The sequence below is a fragment of the Sceloporus undulatus genome, chromosome 6 (genome assembly GCF_019175285.1).
Source record: "Sceloporus undulatus isolate JIND9_A2432 ecotype Alabama chromosome 6, SceUnd_v1.1, whole genome shotgun sequence".
Lineage (NCBI taxonomy): Eukaryota > Metazoa > Chordata > Lepidosauria > Squamata > Phrynosomatidae > Sceloporus > Sceloporus undulatus.
Genome location: NC_056527.1, coordinates 96,809,147 through 96,829,043, shown reverse-complemented (window position 1 = coordinate 96,829,043; position 19,897 = coordinate 96,809,147). Strand labels below are relative to the sequence as shown.

The window sequence follows — 19,897 nt, the reverse complement described above, 5'->3', positions numbered from 1 at the left end:
CTATGTATATATGTGTCTCTGTGTGTGTATATGTAGGTGATATACATTGTGTGTGTGTGTACATGATATATGTGTATATATGCAGGTGACGTGTGTATGTGTATGTATGTAGGTGAAATATGTGTGTTTGTGTATATATGTGTCTATATATGTACTCCTTGTGTGTATGTGTATGCATGTAGGTGATACATATGTGTGTCTCCCTGTGTGTGTATACATCAGTGATACACTGAGTGTGTGTGTGTGTGTGTATGTACCTATAAGGAGCCCTGGTGGCACAGTGGTTAAATGCCAGTCTTGAACCCACAACGTTACAGACTGTAAACCGCTTAGACTTAGAGAGTGTTGAATTCACTATGGACCGGAGCAGAAATGTAAAGGCTATTGCTAAATGCTATTTATTGCTCTAGGGCTAAAAACCGGAGCAAACAGAAGCCGGGATGCTCTGACTCAAGGTGGAAAATGTGCTCCATTGCACTGGCGCATCTACAGCAAAGGACTATGGCAAAGCAAAAGCGTGACTGCCGATAATGCAACGGATGTAGTTACACTACATATAAGCCAGCTAGTGCAACAGGGGAGTAAGGGGTGAAAGGGGATGGAGGGTATATGGTTTCCGGCCTTCCTTGGGAGCAGGCCATGCGCAAGCGAGGCTTTGATCTGCTTTCAGAAAACCCAGGGTCAAGCTGCTTTTCCTGCCTGCCTACTCTGCTCATGAATATGCATGGCTTTTTGTGGGCAGGAGGTTGAAATGGAGGACGGGTCCAGGAAAAAGAGGACATCTAGAAATAAAGTTGTATCATTTATTATTATTATTATTATTATTATTATTATTATTATCTGGTCCCCCTGCTCTAACATAAACACAGATTGATGCTTCTTAGAGTCATGCTCCAACTGGAGGACACTTTGGAATCCCTCCTGGAGAGAAGGCTGAAATGGAGGACAGCAGGTCCTACAAAAGGAGGACATCTGGTCACTCTGCTCCAATACAAATATAACATCTATATTCATAGATATAGAATCTATATTCTAGATCAATGCTTCTAAGAGACATGCTCAAAAAAGGGAGGACATTTTGGAATTCAGGAGCTTGAAAAATGTAAGGGAAAAAAGGATGACAAAAGGGGCCTCTAGACTCCAAATCCCAGCATTCCAGAGGCGGTTGCCATGGCATCCAGAGCGGAACCAAGTAGACGAGGGGAAAGCCCCGCCCCTTCGCTTTCTATTAAGCCCCTCCCATTAGACAAGCCCCACCCACCGATTCCAAAGACGTCCCTTTTCGTCCCGCCCTCCGCCGAGACTGAGCCTCGGATTGTCCAATCAGGGGCCGGTATTTTCCGAAGCCGAGCCAATCCGAATCCGCGCTGCTTGCGTGGCGACGCTACGTACGTGCGTGCGTGAGGGCAGGGCGCCGTCGCCTTGGCCACTCCTCCTGGTATCCCCCCTTTCCCCCTTCTTCCCCTCCTTCTTCCTTGAGGCTGGAGCAGCCAGGCGGCTCAAGGAGGGAGCGAGGCGAGCGCGCTGGGTTTGGCTGGGAGCCCCGGGGTGGCTCTCCCTTTCCCTCCGGGCCTCCTTGCCTTCGGAGGAGGAGGCGGCGGCTGCTGCTGCTGCTGCTGCAGCGAGGCGCGAAGGGTGCCGCTGCCGCCGCCGCTGCCGCCGCCGCCTGGGCCTGAGACAAGATGGCGGCCCCAGGCGAGTACTTCAGTGTGGGCAGCCAGGTCTCGTGCCGGACTTGCCAGGAGCAGCGGCTGCAAGGAGAAGTGGTGGCCTTCGACTACCCCAGCAAGATGCTGGCGCTCAGTATCCTTCCTGGAGAAGGGGAAGGGGAAGGAGGGGAGAGAGGCCCGAGAGGGGAAGGGGAAGCAGGCATGTCTGTCTCTGGCTAAAGAGGGACGGGGACCCTTTGGCCTGGCCCTTGATGGAGAGAGGGCGAAAGGGAACAATAGAAGCCAATATGTATGTCTGTATATGAATGGGTTAGAGAGCAGAACTGGCTGCACGATGGGTTGCAGAGGTCTCCTCTGTCGCTCTCAGCTACAAAACACACTGCGGAAATAGCCCAGTCTGAGGCCGCTTCAGCTGCCCAGGCTCAGTGCTAAGGAATCCTGGGAATTGTAGTTTATGGTGGCTATTTCTGGCAGAGGAGGCTAAACGTCTCACAGAATGTAAAGCCAAAGGGTTTCATGGCTGGCATCCATAGCCAGAGTGTGGCCACAGAGCATGGAAAACCCACCCAAAAAACCCTATGTCCCACAAAACTAGAAGTTCCCCCAAAGGAGCCAGGGCAGTTAAGGCGCTTTGTGTGTTTTGAGGATGTGGTGCCAGGGTTTGAATCCTGGCTTGGCCATGGAAACCCACTGAGACCCACTACCTCAGAGGATGGCAGTGGCAAACCCCCTCAGGATCGATCTGGCCAAGAAAACCACCTCAGGGTTGCCATAAGTCAGGCATGACTTGAGGGCACTCAGCAAGAGAGGCTTAAAGAAGCTGAGGGAGAATAAGAGGAAAGGCAGCCGGCAGCATGGGTTTTCTGAGAGGGAGACGATGGAAATGAGTCCCATTTCAGTGGCGAGAGAAATTGGTTGGCCCTGAGAGGCTTAAAATAGTCTGAGGGATAAGAAGAGGGAGGAAGGCGACCCTACTCAGGAAGGGCAGTCGTCAGCATGGGTCTGCAGGAAGGGAGATGGTTGAAATGGGCCACTCTAGCATTGGAAGAGATCCCCAAGGGCCACCTAGACGGTGTCATATTGAGGAGGGAACAAGCTTGTTTTCTGCTGCTCCAGAGACTAGAACAATGGATGCAAGCTCCAGGAAAAGAGATTCCAGCTCAACATTAGGAGGAACCTCCTGACAGCAAGGGCTGTTCGACAGTGGAACACACTTCCTCCGAGTCTAGTGGAGTCTCCTTCCTTGGAGGTCTTTAAACAGAGGCTGGATGGCCATCTGTCATTGGGGATGCTTTGACTGAGAGTTCCTGCATGGCAGAATGGGGTTGGACCAGATGGCCCTTGGGGTCTTTTCCAACTCTACAATTCTATGAACCCCTTCCTGCTATACTGGAACACGCCATCCAAGGACCCCCTGAGAAACAGCCATTCAGGCTCTGCTTAAAAGCCTCAGAAGAAGGCGACTCCACTATTCTTTGAAGGGGTAATGCTGACCATTTTTCTATGTAAGTACTCCCGTGGTGCAAAAGTACTCTATAAGTACATCAACAGGGTACCAAAGGAAAAAAAAATCCGCCTCCCTGCAGTTAACTCTTGTTAGCAAGGATCAAGGACACAAATGGTCAATTTTGCCTTTTCAAACAGTTTGTCCACAGCCACAAGATGCATCTGTTGAAGCTGCACAACCATTGTGCTAACTGCCTTTTGCCACCTTCCAATTCTATAACTGTAAATAGATGCTAATTAGGCTATAAGCTATATACACTGCCTTGCATGTACACGCTCATATATAATGCATATGTTGTTGTTATTGTTGTTGTTGTTAACTGCCCTTGAGTTGTCCCCAGATCATGGTGACCCTGTGGATGAGTCCACCTGTCGTCTACCTTTCTGCTCAGGTCCTGTAGGCTCAGGGTTGTGGTCTCCCAGATTGATCCTATCCATCTAATACTAATACAGTGGGGCCTCATTACCTGCAGGCTTGCCATCCACGGATTTAAGCATCTGTGGACAGCAAACCCCATTGTCTCCAATGGTGGCATGTGCACATGGCCATGCCAGCAGGTGAATGCATGTTGCGCTGCCATTAGGGATAGCGAGACTTAAGCTCCCACATTTTTTGGTATTCTCATGGGGAGTCTGAGGTGGATCACCTGCGGATACCAAGGTCCAACTGCACTAACGTTCAAAATATGGCAACCTCAATTTACTCATCTTGGCTTCTAGGGAGAGTTTAGGCTTGATTTGTTCTAGGACCCATTTGTTTGTCTTTTTGGCCCTCCATGGTATCCTCAGCACTCTTCTCCAACATCACATCTCAAATGAATTAATTTTCTTCCTATCTGCTTTCTTCACTGGTGCCGCTCACATCCATACATAGTGATGGGGAATACAGTGGCTTGCATGATTCTAACTTTAGTATTCAGCTATTTACTCTTCACGATTTTGTCTAGTTCTTAAACACTGACCATTTGTCTATATAAGTACTAGATGCAACAGCAACAGGATACCAAAAAAAATCTACCCCTCCAGTTACTTCTTATTAGCAAGGGGTGAGGACACAAATCAGTTTTACCTTTTCAGACATTTTGTCCACAGCTGAAGTTGCCCAACCAATATGCTAGCTGCCCTTTTCCCACCTTCTATTCAATGACTGTAACTTGTTCCTAAGTAGGCAATATGCAATATACACTGCCATGAATGCACATGCTCATATAAAATGCATATGTTGTTGTTGTTAACTGCTTTCAAAATGCCCCCCATTCATGGAGACCCTGTGAATGGGATGTCAGCAAGCCCTCCTATGATCTATCTCTGCTAAGGTCCTGTGGGCTCAGACCAGTGACCTCCATGATTGAGTCTGTCTATCTGGTGTATAGTCTTCCTCTCTTTCTTCTACCCTTAGCAGCATAATTATCTTTCCTAATGAGTCCTGCTTTCTCCTGATGTCACCAAAGTATAACAGCCTCAACTTGATCATCCTATCTTCCAGTGAGAGTTCAGGCTTTTTTGTCTTTTTTGGCTTGTTGCCAGCATCACATCTCAAATGAGTTGATTTTCCTCTTAGATGCTTTCTTTACTGTCCGTCTCTCACATCCGTACATGTTTAAAAACCTCAAAGAAGTAGATCCCACCACTCTCAGAGGCAGTGTCATCAATTGTGGAATAGCTCTAACCCTCAGGAACTTCTTCCTAATGTTTAGGTTTGTGCTAGCCCTGTGTCAGTCTGCCAGAAATAACTTCTGAGGGCATAGAGGAAAGACATATAGGGCTCAAGATGGTAGTTCGTTTGGATTCCATTTGCCAGAATCTCTTGTTTTATCTGTCGAATCTGTTAAAAGTCTTTCCTGGGATGTCATGAGGCAGAGCAGTGTAGATGCAAATTGGTGTTGTTGGTCCAGATAGGTGTTTGTGCACTGAATTGGGTGAGGGTATCCATTTCTAAAGTAGTGCGGTAGGGAGAAAGTGGATAAAGAGGTTTTCATTCTAATTCATAGGGCTAAGCAGCAGCAGCTGCTTCAGAATGAGCAAAAGGAGGTGCTTTTTTCACACATCTCATAGATACATGATGGAATTGCAGCCATGAAATGTGAAAGCCACCAATGTGAATGACATTAGAATGTAATTAAACAAATTCACGGAGGAAAAGGCTGTTAAGAAGCATTATTCAGGATGGTTATGCACTGCCTCCAGGATCAGAAGCAGTGTGCTTCTGTGTTTGTCTTCATGTCCTATTTGGGGCCATCCATAGACCTCTGGCTGGCCATTTTAGGAAACAGGATGCTGAATTAGATAGACACCTGAACAGATCTACCTAGGCCACTCTTGTATTGTTATAGGTAACACCAATAGACCTGCTCAGGGCTAATTGACATCGCCTTTGTGAATAATTATAAATGGCCCACAAAGATGTTCACTTGTTCATGTAGTCTTAGTATTTACACATATTTGTGTAATTGTTACAGCAATTTGAATGGTGGGACTGGCCAGTTTCAAGGGAGGGGGAATTGTTAATTTCCGTTCCCTTTGACTGTCTAAACATGTACGGTGCATTCAATACTTCTTTTCACCAATTCATAACTTGGGATTTGTATTAGCTTTCCTGAAATGTAGCCTGACTGGGTATATAGAATAAACCCCAATCTTTCATTGTTGACCTTCTTGGCAGGTTAGTTTTTGCTTAGTGGCAGCCTTCCCCAACCTGTTGAGGAAACCAAATCCCACCATCCCAAGCGGACATGATAATTGGTTGTGCCAACTGGGGATGCTGCACATTATAGTTTGATACATCTATAGAGAGCTAAATTGGGCAGTGTTGCTTTAAATTCTGTACATGTTGCCTTCTACATCATTTTCACACATCTCAAAAACCAGGGTTTCTGTTTTAGATCATAATATGTATGATTACAGTCAGACACACTTGTAGGGTGGTTAGCTGCAAAGTTAACCGGCAAAGAGATTGCAACAAACATTCAGTTGTAATGTTTGAGTACTACATGTCCATACACCCTTTCTTCAAATGGTGTGCATAAACCATTTTCTCTCTGAGATGTTGCAGGATACATTTTGGATGTTGTTTCCTTAATTACCTTTCCTCCAGAATGTCCTTCTTCAAGTGGCAAACCCAACCATGCAGATATCTTGCTTATAAACCTACAATATGTTTCAGATGTGGAAATAATTAATGACCGCACAGAAACTCCCCCACCTTTAGCTTCACTCAACGTTAGCAAGGTAAGAATTCTTTGTGAAAATGTGTTGTCCATCCAGTGAGAGTTTTCAAGCAACAGTTACAAATCATAAGCAGCATCAACTGCTTACTGCTATAGTCAGTGGCATGGAAAATTTTAAATTTTCCAATACCTTAAGTAGATTTAGCATGTTTGTCTGGCTTATTTATTAAACAGCACTTTTGGATGTCCCAGCAGCCGAGAAGTATATGAATCAAATATTTAATCAGAGGGGGAACGTTGAACACACAAATAGTGTTAATGTGGTATTAAAAAAGCAACTTGGCCTGTTACAGACTGCCAAAAAAAGCTGCTTTGATCTCTTTGGAGGTATGTTTTAAATGATGCATGGGTCCTAAGAGTCCGGAGGTCGCGCCAAAGCCACACGCCATTCCAAGCCTGTAGTGAAGCTTTGTGCAGCTCCCGATTCTTAGGCCCATGCATCATTTAAAAGCATACCTCCAAGAGACTCGAAGCAGCTTTATTTTGGCAGTCTGTAACAGGCCTTTATGTGGGAAGTTTCGCAGTTTGCCATTATTACGTCACTTCAAAGCAACTAAAATGCTTAACAGATCGTATGCATTTCCATCTCAGGCAAGAAATAGACACGATGCTGTTTCTTGAAAGTAAAACAAAATTTCCGTTTTACTTTTGTTTTATTTTGATTAGGCAAGGAATGCTTATTAGCAAAAAGGAAGTAATAACTTTAGCTGCCTTGGACTATAGCCTTGTTATATTACACTATCCATTTTATTATGTCCTTTCAAGTCTGGTAGGAAGCTTTGTGTGCTATACATCTATGGATTGTTATTTAGTTTGTTGGAGAAAGATTTCAGCTCAGGAAGAGGATTTGTCACATTACTGTCATCAACACCAACATACACACACACACACACTTATTCTCCGGCAAACTCACCTTCATTTAAGGATCAACATATCTGCGGCATTTTGTACTCTGAGATTAAGACCTGTGTCTCTCATGTTTTTCCTCCAGCTTGCAACAAAGCACGGATGGAGAAGGAAGAAAGCTGAGCAGGCAATGCAATTAGTGCTGGGGTCTCTTTGGAAGGAACAGCTTTTCCAGACTATACACAAGACGTAAGTAGCAGGGTATAGGGAGGAATTAGGACAAAAGGTATGGGGAAAGGGCAGGAAACTACCAGAGTGTGTGTGCCTTCAAGTCACCTGTTGACTTTTGACAACCCCATGAATTTCTTAGTGTTTTTTTTAAGCAAGAAATACTCAGATGGCTTTGCTGGTTCTTTCCCCGGCAATCTAGCCTACGCACCTGATATTAATTGGTAGTTGCTCATCCAGCTACTAACCTGGGCTGACCCTGATTAGTTTCCAAGATCAGACAAGATCTGATGCCTTTCAGATATTTAGGCTCCATTTAAACTACAGCAATTCAGTTTATTTCCATTATCTCAGACTAACCTTGATTCTAAATGTGTGTAAGTATCTCTTCCATATCTACAGAACTCTGAACACAAAAATGACTGTCATCTGCAGTCATAGCATTTTCCTCTCAATTTTTTTGATTTCATCAAATGTTGGAAGAAGCTTTTTTTCCCTATATTTTTCTCACTTCCTTGAAAACTTTGCTCCTGGAAGGAAAACTATCCTCTGACCAGTCTCCATATTTCATTAGATCAGAATCCATCCAATAGTTTCAAAGACCCTGGGAAAGGACCATTCATTAATGGGCTAACTCCCATTGCCATCCACACTTTGAACATTGAAAAATGTTCTAGGGTGGATGATGCAACTGAACAGAAGCATGAACTGTGGCTGAACTACTGTTGCTGCAGGGATGCCGTGAATTGTGCTTCATAGAATTTCTCATTTGTCAGCCTGCTGAAGGATAGTGTGTTAACATGCTTGTTTTACATGACTCCCATATTGGCTGGCCTATCTAATACCTAATGATATAATAATAATAATAATAATAATAATAATGATGATGATGATGATGATGATCAGAGAAGAAAAATAAATTGTTGCTCTTACAAAGCAAAATATTACGTGCATTGTTAAAAAGTGTGTAATGCAAAAAGTCATCAGATAATGGCTATAAGAACATTAGACCATCAGTAACTTAAAACAATATATGGAATTACAGGGTGCCATTCCATTGGGCAATAATATGAATCTGTAAAAACACCATGTGCCACAGAAGCATCTAAAGACTACTGTCAACAATCTAATTTATAGCATCTTCAATATACTTTCCAAATATCACACTTAATTATTATAGAGATCAAAATACCTTTGTGTGCATGTTCACTTATACCATTTGGACAGTTTGTTCCATTGAGTCATTTTAGGACTACATCTTCCCAAAATCTTTTTGGTGTGGATCCATCATGGGTCTCCATCACACACTTATAAACTGAAGAAATCTGTGATAGAGATTCATGCTAGATTTATAGAAAAGTACAAACTTCCAATCATTAACCCATCATCTCTCGCAGTCTGACAGTGCTTTCAAAGATTTCAAGGCAATCCTGCTAAAATATAACAACATAGGTTGAAATAAATGTATGATGAAGGCTATGTAGCTGCTGGTTTAAAGAGTTTCTAGATTTTAAATCTTTTAAGCTTTTAATTTTTTCAATAAAACAAAATACAGTAAAACAGATGTTTTTAATACATATAGATGTTGAATTCAGTTGTTTTTCAAAGTGGGTTATCTCAGTGACTATAAGATTATCTGCAGGATTGTCATAAGGCATGGACGATTGCATGGTTCCCCCCCCCCCAACTAATTGATTCTGATAACCCGTGAGAAAAAACAGGCCTTCTCATGTTTCAGCTTTACTTATAGTTGTGTACAAAATATGTGTCAAATTGATGGATCCACTTTGTTTTGAGTTCTGCCTGATGTATCATAACAGCCTTGACCTGTGGTAAGGCTGGTCTTAAAACAGCAACTACTACTATTTATTATTTTCATTCATATCTCACTTTTTTGAGAATACTGGGACTCAAGATGGCTTACAAATTAAAAAGAGAACAGATTAAAAACTATGCAAAAATAAATTAAAATATAGATAGAAAAGTAAAAGTTAATTAAAAACAGTTAAACAATCTATGTATTTAAATCTATTTAAAATGCATTAAATCCAATATAAAAAATAAGACAGCACAGCAAAGTGTTAAAAGTCCGTCACAGTCATTTTTTAAAATTTGACAATAACAGGAATAATAAATAAATAAAATAAAATTTTTATTTATATCCCGCTCTTCCCACGATCAGGGCGGCTTACAACCGGTTAAAAACAGCACAACAATACAACAATTAAAATATATAACAATAAAAAGCAGGAAAAAAAGCCCCATAGCCCAACCTCTTGGCCACGGAAGAGGAGGGAGGCCCACAGGGTTTTATTCGGGGAATGCCTGCTGGAACAGGAAGGTTTTTAGGAATGTTTTTGATTTGCTGGCCAAAGAAGAGCAAGGAGCAAGCCATCCTTGTCTCCTTTAGGAAGGAATTCCAGAGTGTAGGAGCAGCCACCAAGAAAGCCCTCTTCATTGTTCCACCAAACAAGACTGAGAAGGTAGTGGGACGAAGAGAATGGCATTTCCTGAAGATCTTAAAGCTCTAACAGGCTCATAAAGGGAGATAATGGTCCTACAAACAGCCTAGACCTGAGCTGTATAGGACTTTATAGATTTGTCTCAGCATATCGTGGGCTAAAGACACCGAGCAAAACTGTACACATGATCCACAGAAAAATGCCTCACTCGCATTCTTTTGTATGTTACTCACATGCAGAGTACTTGTCTGTTGAAGTGATAGCAGCGAGCTGCTAGTGACTGAGCCTCCTGCCAGCATTGTGTTTGTAACTTAGACCCACACCCAGTGGCCTTGCATTGAGCATCTGAGAAAGAACTCACGTTTAGGGGTTCATTTCCAGAGTTTCCATCCCAGTGTACATACCTGGGGCTGGGCTAGTCAAAAGACACAACACTGGAGAAGATGCCAGAACCAGTTTCAAGGGACTGGCATGCAAATTATGTGTTAATTAAACTGCTGAACGAATAAGAACTAGAGCCAGTGTGGCACAGTGACTTGAACCTTTTGAGTGTTAGGACTATGACCCTGGAGACCAGGGTTCGATTCCCAGCCTGACCATGAAACTCACTGGGTGACCTTGGGCAAGTCACATGCTCTCAACCTCAGAGGATGACAATGGCTAACCTCCTCTGAACAGAGCTTGCCAAGAAAAGCCCATGATAAGTTCGCCTTAGGGTCACCATAAGTTGGAAATGACTTGAAGGCACACAACACATAGACAAGCTCAGTTATTGGACTTCCTGTTATTCACCTGAAGCTAATAGGGGTGGGCAACTGTGAGAGGCTATGTGGCTGAATGAATCCCTTAGGAGAAATTGGGCAGTTGCATCCCTGCCGCAAAAAACTAATTTTATTTGCTCCCATCCAAATGCCTGCCAATATCTTCTAAAGGTTATTAGGGTCATTTTTGCCATGCCTTTAGGCTCCTTTGGGCCATTTTAGGCCCAGGAGAGGCCTTTCTTCAAGTTTACTTCTGAGTTTATAAAAGGGGCCCTTCTGGGCCTTAAATGGCCCAAGGGGACTCAAAAACAGGGCAGAAAATACCCACAGCCCCTAGAGGGCTTTTGAGGGCAAAAAACATTTTTGATCCCTTTGAGCCCCTGAATGCCAACAGAAGTCAGGCCACACTTTGCCCATGCATGCTGCTCAGACCAGGACTTTGAAGGCTCAGCAAGAGTAGATACAACACTGACATAGACCCCAGAAAGCCCTCTCTGTGTGTCCTTCCTGTCGCAACTTGACATTGCACACTGTCTAGGAAGATGCCCTTACTGGACTACCAAGTACTTTGGCTACAGAGAGAGACAGAAGATTCTGTGTTTTGTAAATTGCAGGTGGGTGGAGGATATGTTGTGTTATGTGTGTTTCAGAATCTATATTTGAAAGAGTTTCCTGTGCAATTTGAACCTTGTTTCTAGTGTTTTTGTCCTGGCTCTTCTCCTCTTCTCTTTGTCAAATCTAATTGTTTTCCATAGGCTTCTCTGTCTTTTTTAGTTTGTAATGTGCCATGCCCCTGAGGTTATGCAGTTTCCGTCATGTTGATAATGGTATGTAATGTTAGAGAAGCCACACTTGTGCTAAAGATGAAGCCAGTGGAGAATAGGGATAGGCAAAGGGAAGGAGAGCAGACAACTACCTCTGACTCCATGCTTGCCTTCTATAGTTTTGGCTGTTTACCATGGGATTTTTATAAATGCATTTGTATTATAACCAATGAATCCTGTGTTGCTTCCTCCAGTATTAAAGATTGTAAATGGCAAGAGAAGAATATAGTCGTGATGGAAGAAGTTGTCATTGCCCCTCCGTACCAAGTGGAAAACTGTAAAGGAAAAGAGGGGAGTGCCCTAAGTCATGTACGCAAAATAGTAAGTAGACCAATGCCAGAAGATTGGGGAGGGGGTGTCATTTAAAAAGCAGCCAGACAAATAAGACTGACCTCAAGTGGTGCTGCAAAGGGTTTGTAGCACCTTTAAGACTGAGTGAAAGAAATTGCACTATAAACCTCGGTAGACTTGGTCCACTCCCTCAGATGCTACAACTTCTTTCTCTTAATTAGTTTCAAAAGTTGCATACTGATGTTCCAGACTAACATTGTTATGTCTGAATTCTACTCAAGTGGTACTGTCTTCCAAACCCCTTTTAAAAAAGGGGGTGACAGTGAGGAAGAGATTTGAATCCTAGATAATTCAGATGGTGATCCTGTCAATAGAATAGAATGGAAGCCCCTTTCTTGCAGTGACAGAACTTAAACTGTAAATTTCTGCGGTTTCCCTTTGAAGTGCTTGAAGCAAGGAGCAAGTACTTCCAGTATCAGTCAGTTGACTGAAGCTCTATTAGGACATACCAAACCATTGCTACAAACTATTATACTAGTATTATTTTGATGTCCTATATCCTCTACCTGCCACACAATCATACTTTAATAGGATAGACAGAGAAACAGGTGTGGCTGTGGTGTGGAGTGAAGAGAAAACTTTGTTTCCTCTGCTTCATGTATTGTTCACCCCTCCTGTAAATACATCTGGCTCTGCCTCCTATATAACTATGCAGAGCCCATTAGTTGCATAGCAGTCTCCTGATTATCTTGTTGCAGGCTGCCATTCAGCTAAGCTCATCATCAGTTACTGCATTCCTTGAAGTTAGCCCCACTCAGCCAGACTCCTACTAACTCTCTTGCCTCCTTCTCCTTCATCTAGGTCGAGAAACATTTTAGAGATGTCGAAAGCCAAAAGGTGATGCAGCGTTCACAAGTCCAGCCAACACAGAAGGAGAGTGCCCTCTCGTCCTGAGTCCCGCCTGCCCTTCCTGGTTGCGATAGATTGCTCCTGCGGGGGGTGGGGGTGGGGGGAGCCCTTCGAACACGCAGCAGCAGATGACACAGACTTCTTCAAAAAGAGGTCAGGGGAGGGCAGGGGGGTTCCACTTCTATTTTGTGGTGGCCCTGTAATGATAGGGGACCCACAAGCTTCCGAACTTTAGACTTCAAAAACAAGAGAATAATTTAAAAACTCATTCATTACTTGACTAACAGACTCTTTACTTTTTGCCCATCAAGTTTACCCCCCTAGAACAGTCAGCTGTCTTGTCTTTGAGGTTTTTCTCCCTCCCCAAATCATTTTTGTTTTGTTTTTAGCTTTACTGAAATCAATTCCATGCCAACCCTCTCCCTCCTGTACCATAGGAGAATTCAGCTTCCCAGTTGTCCTATAAAAAGGAGGGGAAAAAAGAAATAGAGAAAACAGAAAATAACAGGCTGACTGTGGTGATGTAATCGGGACCTTTGTGTGACTGGCGATCTCTCGTTTTGGTTTTTGTTTGCACAGGGCAAGGCTTGAATTAGCCTTATTTTTCTTATCTCAAAATATATATATAATAAATATATATATAAAATGTCCTTTAAATATTTTCTGCTTCTTGCAGTATTCTGAACTGGGATCATGGCAGAAAAAGAATAATGCATATCTCTGTGCTTAACAATCAAGCCTTCTGCGGTTTTTAATGTACAACTCTAGAGATCAGATCTGTGTTGAAGCTAAGGCTTTAGTGGGCCATACCCTGTGGAGGTGAGAGATGCACAAGGGTTGCAGGCTGCCTTCTCATTGTCTTTCACAAGTTGAGCTTGTATGTCACATTACGTTTCCCTAAATCAGGGCTCTGGTAATACCACTGGATTGGAATTGCTCCTGAGCAACACCCTATAGTACTGTTGGAGTAATTTTGTTCTTTTGAAAAGGCATGCAGTGTTGGGAGATCTGATAGTTTCCTTGTTCATGTGCTCTTTTGCTGGTTATTCCAAAGGTTACTCCTTATGACCCAACTTGGAGTTGGAAAGGGATGTGAGGTTTGGGGCAGAGTCCACACATGGCTTGGCTATGCTCAGCTCCAATATAACCACACTGACCTCCTTTTAAAAGAAGAATATGGAGAGGCAGGGCAGTAGGTGAGTTGCCATCCTTGTCACAGTTTTCTGTGGCATGGTAAGTGAACTCTTTAGATTTGAAGGGTGTACTTTGGTTACTTCTCCTGAATAAATGTTCTCATGGCTTATGGCAATTGATTCCTTCCAGTGGTGCACAGCTGTATGCAGTAAATGTGTCACTATTGTTAACAGGGAAGCTTGCTCCTCTGTTTCAATCTACTTGATCAGGCATGGTAGCCATTGTTTGGAGAAGTCAAATGTGTTGCTACTTTTTTTTCTTCTTCCTCCTGTGAGTGGTATTACACCGCTTACGGAATACTGCCCATTTTCCCAAGAAATACAGTTCCTGTGCCGAATTCTAGTGTACATGATTTCTAGTGTGCATTTCAACCATCTTCCTAGAATACATTTTAGAGTTTTCTGACCAACTTCAATCCCAGTGGTCCTAGTCATAGGTTGGTCTTAAGTAATCTATGTTTGTCTGATTTTCATCTTCCAGGCTGACTGCTCTCATTGTCCTTTATAAACATCCTTGCCTTAGAAATTTGTTTTGGGGAGGAAATGGATTTTTCACTTGAACAAAAGCTGAGCTTATAAATGACTTTTTTTGCCATGATCTCTTCTCCCCTTTCCCCCTTTTTGTTTTTTTTTAAACAAATGGATCAAATTTTAAATAATTCAAGCCCTGCCTTTCAGGATGGAGGGATTTTTTTTTAGTATTGTCTAGCAAAACCAATAAAAACCCAGAATTTTTTTAACCATCAAACAGACATATGTGTTAGTGGGTTTGTGTCTTGAAGGGCAAGGTCAGAGGGTTTTGGGGAATGGAGGGATTTAAATCATTGGTGAATACACAGTATCTCCTGTACAAACTTGTATGTCAGTTTGAATACTTGAATTACAAACACTAATGCAGGGCCTTGCATCTATTGACGTCTTCATGGATTGTGTTTCTTGATATTGCCTGTGAAATATACGAGTAGGTTAATATTTCCATTTCTAATGGCACTAGAGCTGCATCCAGACTGCAGAAATAATCCCGTTTGACAGCAGTGGCTCAGTGCTATGGAATCCTGGTATTTGTAGTTTATTGTGGTACCAGAGCTCTCTGACAGAGAAGGCTAAATGCCTCACAAAGCTACAAATTCCAGACCTCCATAACATTGAGCAATGGTAATTGAAGCAATGTCAAGCTGGATTATTTCTGCAGTGTAGATGCAGCCAAAGAGAGAACAAACAGAACATGCCTGTACTCTTATAACACACTTGGAAAGAAGAACATTAACCCACCCACCAACAACCGTTTTGGCTTCAGGCAGCATATATTTCAAAAAAAGAAACTTGAGCAGAGTAACAAAAGGGGAGGGGGACCTTGTGTTACCCAGTTTTGAAAAAAAAGTAAGGAAAGTAAGCCTCTGCACAATTTGTCCAGTTTGGCTGGCTTATGTAGCCTGCCTGTGTTAAAAGAACTGATTCTTATATTTGAATCAGTATGTAGGAGAGGCAATGCATGGCAAGTTACTACTCTCGAAATACCCTCTTACACAACTGATTAAAGGTACATAAGACTTGTCCTCTCTTTATTCGACCACCCACATAGTGGTTACCTATGTGAGGGAGAGGGCACACATCCATCATTTGTTTGCTTTGGTATTAGTAGTGCTTCATGAATGCGTGAATCAGAGTCAAGAGTATTGATGGTAACACCTCTACAGGCTACGGTAGGAACCTGGGCACCTCTTCCCACACAGGTGTGTATAATTTCCTCCACACTTTCCTTCAGAGGAGGATGTGTGTGTGTCAGTCTCACTAAGAGTTGTCTGAAAATGTTGGATCTTCTTACAAACCCATCACTTGAATTTTGTCCTGCCTCTAATCATTTTCTTGCCTAAGGGGACTTGGGAGAAAAGTGGCTAGTGCTTGATGGATTCAGAAACAAGCAATCCAGTCAAGGAATAGAACTCATTTGGCTTATGTACTAACCTAGGAAAGCAGAACCCACAGTCATCTATGTTTTTCTTTCCAATAGTCTGTTTTGGCTGAAATGTTTGAGAGGTGTGCATACTTGTGTGTAACAGAACATAATGAACCAACAATTGTTCTTGTTTTTTGGTCTTGCCAAAACCAAGATTTGAGTAGCAATAGGAAACTACATTATTTGCATGGAATGCTGTTGAAGTTGGTCATACTCCCCTAGTGGAGATACACAAACATGCTGAATTTCTGCAGTCAGGAAGCTGCAACCTCTGCCGAGAGCATAAGTGAGATAAATGGAAGGGTTAGTGCAATAGTTTCAATGAAAAGGGATCTGAGCAGTTCCCTTCAAGAATTCTATAAGCTTCTAGCTCACACTGTCCTGAGTATTTTCCATTGTATCCTGTTTCAAAATACACTAGGCTGAATTTGATTTTGAGATTTAATCCTACTGGCCTTGGCTTTTGAGAAAAAAAATGGGATTGTGAGTAGTTGCTATAGAAAGTTTAAGATCGCTTAAGAAGTACTCCCAGAATTAGAGATCATGGTTCTTATTGTGAGGGTTTTCACATAGGATTTTTCTGAAACTTGAAATGGGAATGTTACGACTCAAAAGTGGTGCGTTCTTATTTGATCAGGGTTGGCAACCAGCTCTCCTGGACTCTTACGCAATCTTCAGCATAACATCAAAACTGAAAATGACCAGTTCAGACCTCTGATGTATTTCACCAAATGGGCGGAACTGTCAGAGGGAGATAAATTTATATAGGGCTCTTTATTGGGAGGTGGGTGGGATTGACACAGAAGCATTGGGGCATAGATGGAGAAAATGAACCCCTGATGCCACCAGCCCGCAACTAATTTTAAAGGTGTTTTTTGTTCCTCTGATAGTAGCAAAAATGCTCAAAATGACCACAAAACATGAAGATTCTCAGCCCCCCAAAAAACTGAGAAAAAAGGGAAAGGCCAGAAGTAACACCATTTTGGCACACCTGTGTAACTTGCCAGGATGTGATGGTGAATATTGTTAGCTGACACACTTTCCGAACCATGTACTCAGGACATCGGTGGAGAGGATGGCTATAGATTCTAGATCATGGTGAGAACTGCTTAATGTGTTGCTTTTACTGCAACATTGTGACATGGCAATCCAATGGGGGTGGGGGTAGAGTTCATAAAGCAAAAAGGAGCCAACTTGCATATTCATGTGAATAGACCCACCAGTGGTTTAGCTTTTAATTTTCTTATTCTGATAACATTACTCTATGATGTCTATGTGAAGCTGTTCTTCAGTTTTTTGTTGTTAACTGCTGTCAAGGTGACCCAACTCATGGCAGCCCAGTGGATAAAACATCTCCAAGCCCCCTTATCTACTGCTCTGCTTAAATCTTGTAGATTCCCTAATTCAGTCTGTCTATCTGGTGTGTGGTCTTCCTCTCTTTTTACAGCCTTCCACCTTTCCAGCATTAATGTCTTTTTGAGTGAGTCATGCCTTCTCATGATGTGTCCAAAGTACAACAGCCTCAGTGTCTTCATCTTGACTTCCAGGGAGAGTTCTGGTTTGATCTGATCAAAGACCTGTTTGTTTGTCTTTTTAGCCATCCATGGAATCCTCAGCACTCTTCTCCAACAAACACCACATCTCACAAGTTGGCTTTTTAGAAATTGTGTGCTCACTTGAACTCTTGTCCACTGCCCTAAATGTGTAAATGGAAATAAGCCAGGGTTTAGGTTAGATGACAGACACATGAAGTCATATACTGTATCATTGAGTTTGGATCCACTCTTATGTCAGTGCATCAAAATACGACAGCACTTGAAATTGCACATTGGGGAAAGGACTTGGAAGACAGAAAGTACAAAACTGGGAGTGTTTAATTTATTTCCCCCCAGCAACAGTATATTACTATGAGCAATCCTTGAATGAGCACTTGAGACCCAGGTCCAAAACACTGCAGAAATAATCCAGTTTGAGACCGCTTTAATGGCCTTGGCTCAATGTTAGAGAATTCTAGAAACAGTAGTTTTGTGAGTCATTGAGCCTTCTCTGTCAAAGAGCTCTGTTGCCAGAACAAACTACCATTCCCAGGATTCCCTTGCACTTTGCCAGGGCAGTTAAAGAGTTCTCAAACTGGATTATTTCTGCAGTGTGCTTTGGACCCCAGAAGCTTTACAAAAGGCCTGTTCCTAGAGGACTTTAAAACTTGGAACTGGGGTCCTTTACACATTGTACAGTGCTACATTCCACTTTGACTACATCCAATGGAATCCTCTGATGTGTAGTTCAGTCAGGCACCAGAGCTCTCTGGCTGTGAATGTGGAATGCTCCTCCCAGAACTGGAAATCCCAGAATTCCACAGGAAGTTTGCATGGCAATTAAAATGGAACCACCCCATTCTAATTGTGTAGTATGCATAGGCCCTTGGTTTGTTGATATGGGTTGTAACGGACTATCATGCTAATCGCCTGTTCTACTCTAGTGCTATTGATCTTTTTCTGTATCATTTAACCATTTCTAGACATTTTCCTCTCTGCCAGAACACCAGATATTCTGTCAGGCAAATAGACCTTAATTGTCCATTCAACACTAAGCTAGCCCCAAATACTTTGCAATATTATAGGATCATAGTTCACAACAGTTTATTGTTGCTGTGGAAATCTATCCCCCATGCTTTAGCTATTATGGGCGATCCCATTGATTTCATTCAAACTTTATCTACTGTGATGCTTTTATCATTAGACCAGGTAAGCCACCCAAAATGGGCAAGGTTAATGAAAGCATGTTGTGGCATGGAACACTTTGTTACAATCTCCAGGTGAGATGTACGGAAGTCCCACTAATAAACTGCAAGTAGCAGAGGCCAAGTAGTAGGTCAACACTGAACCAATGTGAAATGCTAAAGCTAGAGACCCAACTTTAATCTCATGACAGAAGTGGGAATGGAATAAGGGAAACATAAAAACGATTTTTTAAAAAATGTTCTTCTAACATCCTTTGGCACCTGCCAAACCACCTGTTTTTCTGAGATATAAATAATTTATGTGCAGAAGATGCCAGCCACAGATGCTGGCGAAATGTCTGAAACAAACTCTTCTAGAACATGGCCACATAGCCTGACAAACCCACCAAAAACTCTTCTTATTTTTGACTGCTTTGCCACCTTATCCAATGGTATTATGGCCCAAACTGGATCAAAATGGCCTTCGCAAACTGTTTCTCGTGGAAACTGGTTGCCAAGATATTGAAACCTATTCTGCATCAATGTTATCAGTTTTCCCTCCTGAAAGAATACTTCTTTGCACAACGGCTCTCCTCTATGAAATTAATTGTGATGTGACTATACTCAGTTGATACACCAGTGGCTCATCTCCTTGTTTCCATATTAATATGTATGGGCAATGGGCAATATTACGAAAAACACAAGCATGAAGGATTTCCCCATACACTCTGGACATCTCTCACTATTTCAGGTGGACACACATGCCCCCATCTGGGGAAAGATGTATTTGCTGCTGTACCATTATAGTCATGTTGCATACCTCCAAGACGGCAACTCAAGGCAAACCGAGTGGGCCTAAATACCCCAGAGGCACCAGATGTGGTCTGATTTTGGAAGTTAAGCACAGTAAGCTCTAGTTAGTATTTGGATGGGAGACTGGAAACAAATACCAGGTGCAGCAGGTTAAATTTCAGAGGAAGGAACTGGCAAAACTACCTCAGTACTCCTTGGCTAAGAAAATCCTATGAAATTCATGGTGTTGCCACAAGCTGACAGGCAGCGTGAAGATACACAGAGCAAGGTGCTTTCTTAACAATTTTTTAGAGATAGATTTGCCATTGTCTTTTTCAGAGGCTGAAAAAATAAACCTTAGTCCAACACTGAAATCACTACAGCACACAACAAATTTAGAGGAAAGTGGAAGAGAAAGAAAAATGACCCAAGTCTTCCTGGGCTGGTATTGGCTCCAGGCCAGAAAATGGCTACATCACTAATGCTCCCCTCCTACACATTTTCTCTGTTGG

The 19,897-nt window shown here is 42.5% G+C and overlaps 1 protein-coding gene across 1 annotated transcript; it reads left to right on the top strand.

Annotated features, from left to right (window-relative positions):
• Nucleotides 1-1,636: 1,636 nt before the first annotated feature.
• On the top strand, nucleotides 1,637-14,828 carry LSM12 (LSM12 homolog). The gene is given in 6 exon segments (XM_042476215.1): nucleotides 1,637-1,803; nucleotides 6,271-6,417; nucleotides 7,395-7,470; nucleotides 7,472-7,498; nucleotides 11,719-11,845; nucleotides 12,677-14,828. Coding segments are annotated over 6 exon segments (591 nt in total). The 5' UTR covers nucleotides 1,637-1,682; the 3' UTR covers nucleotides 12,770-14,828.
• Nucleotides 14,829-19,897: the final 5,069 nt, after the last annotated feature.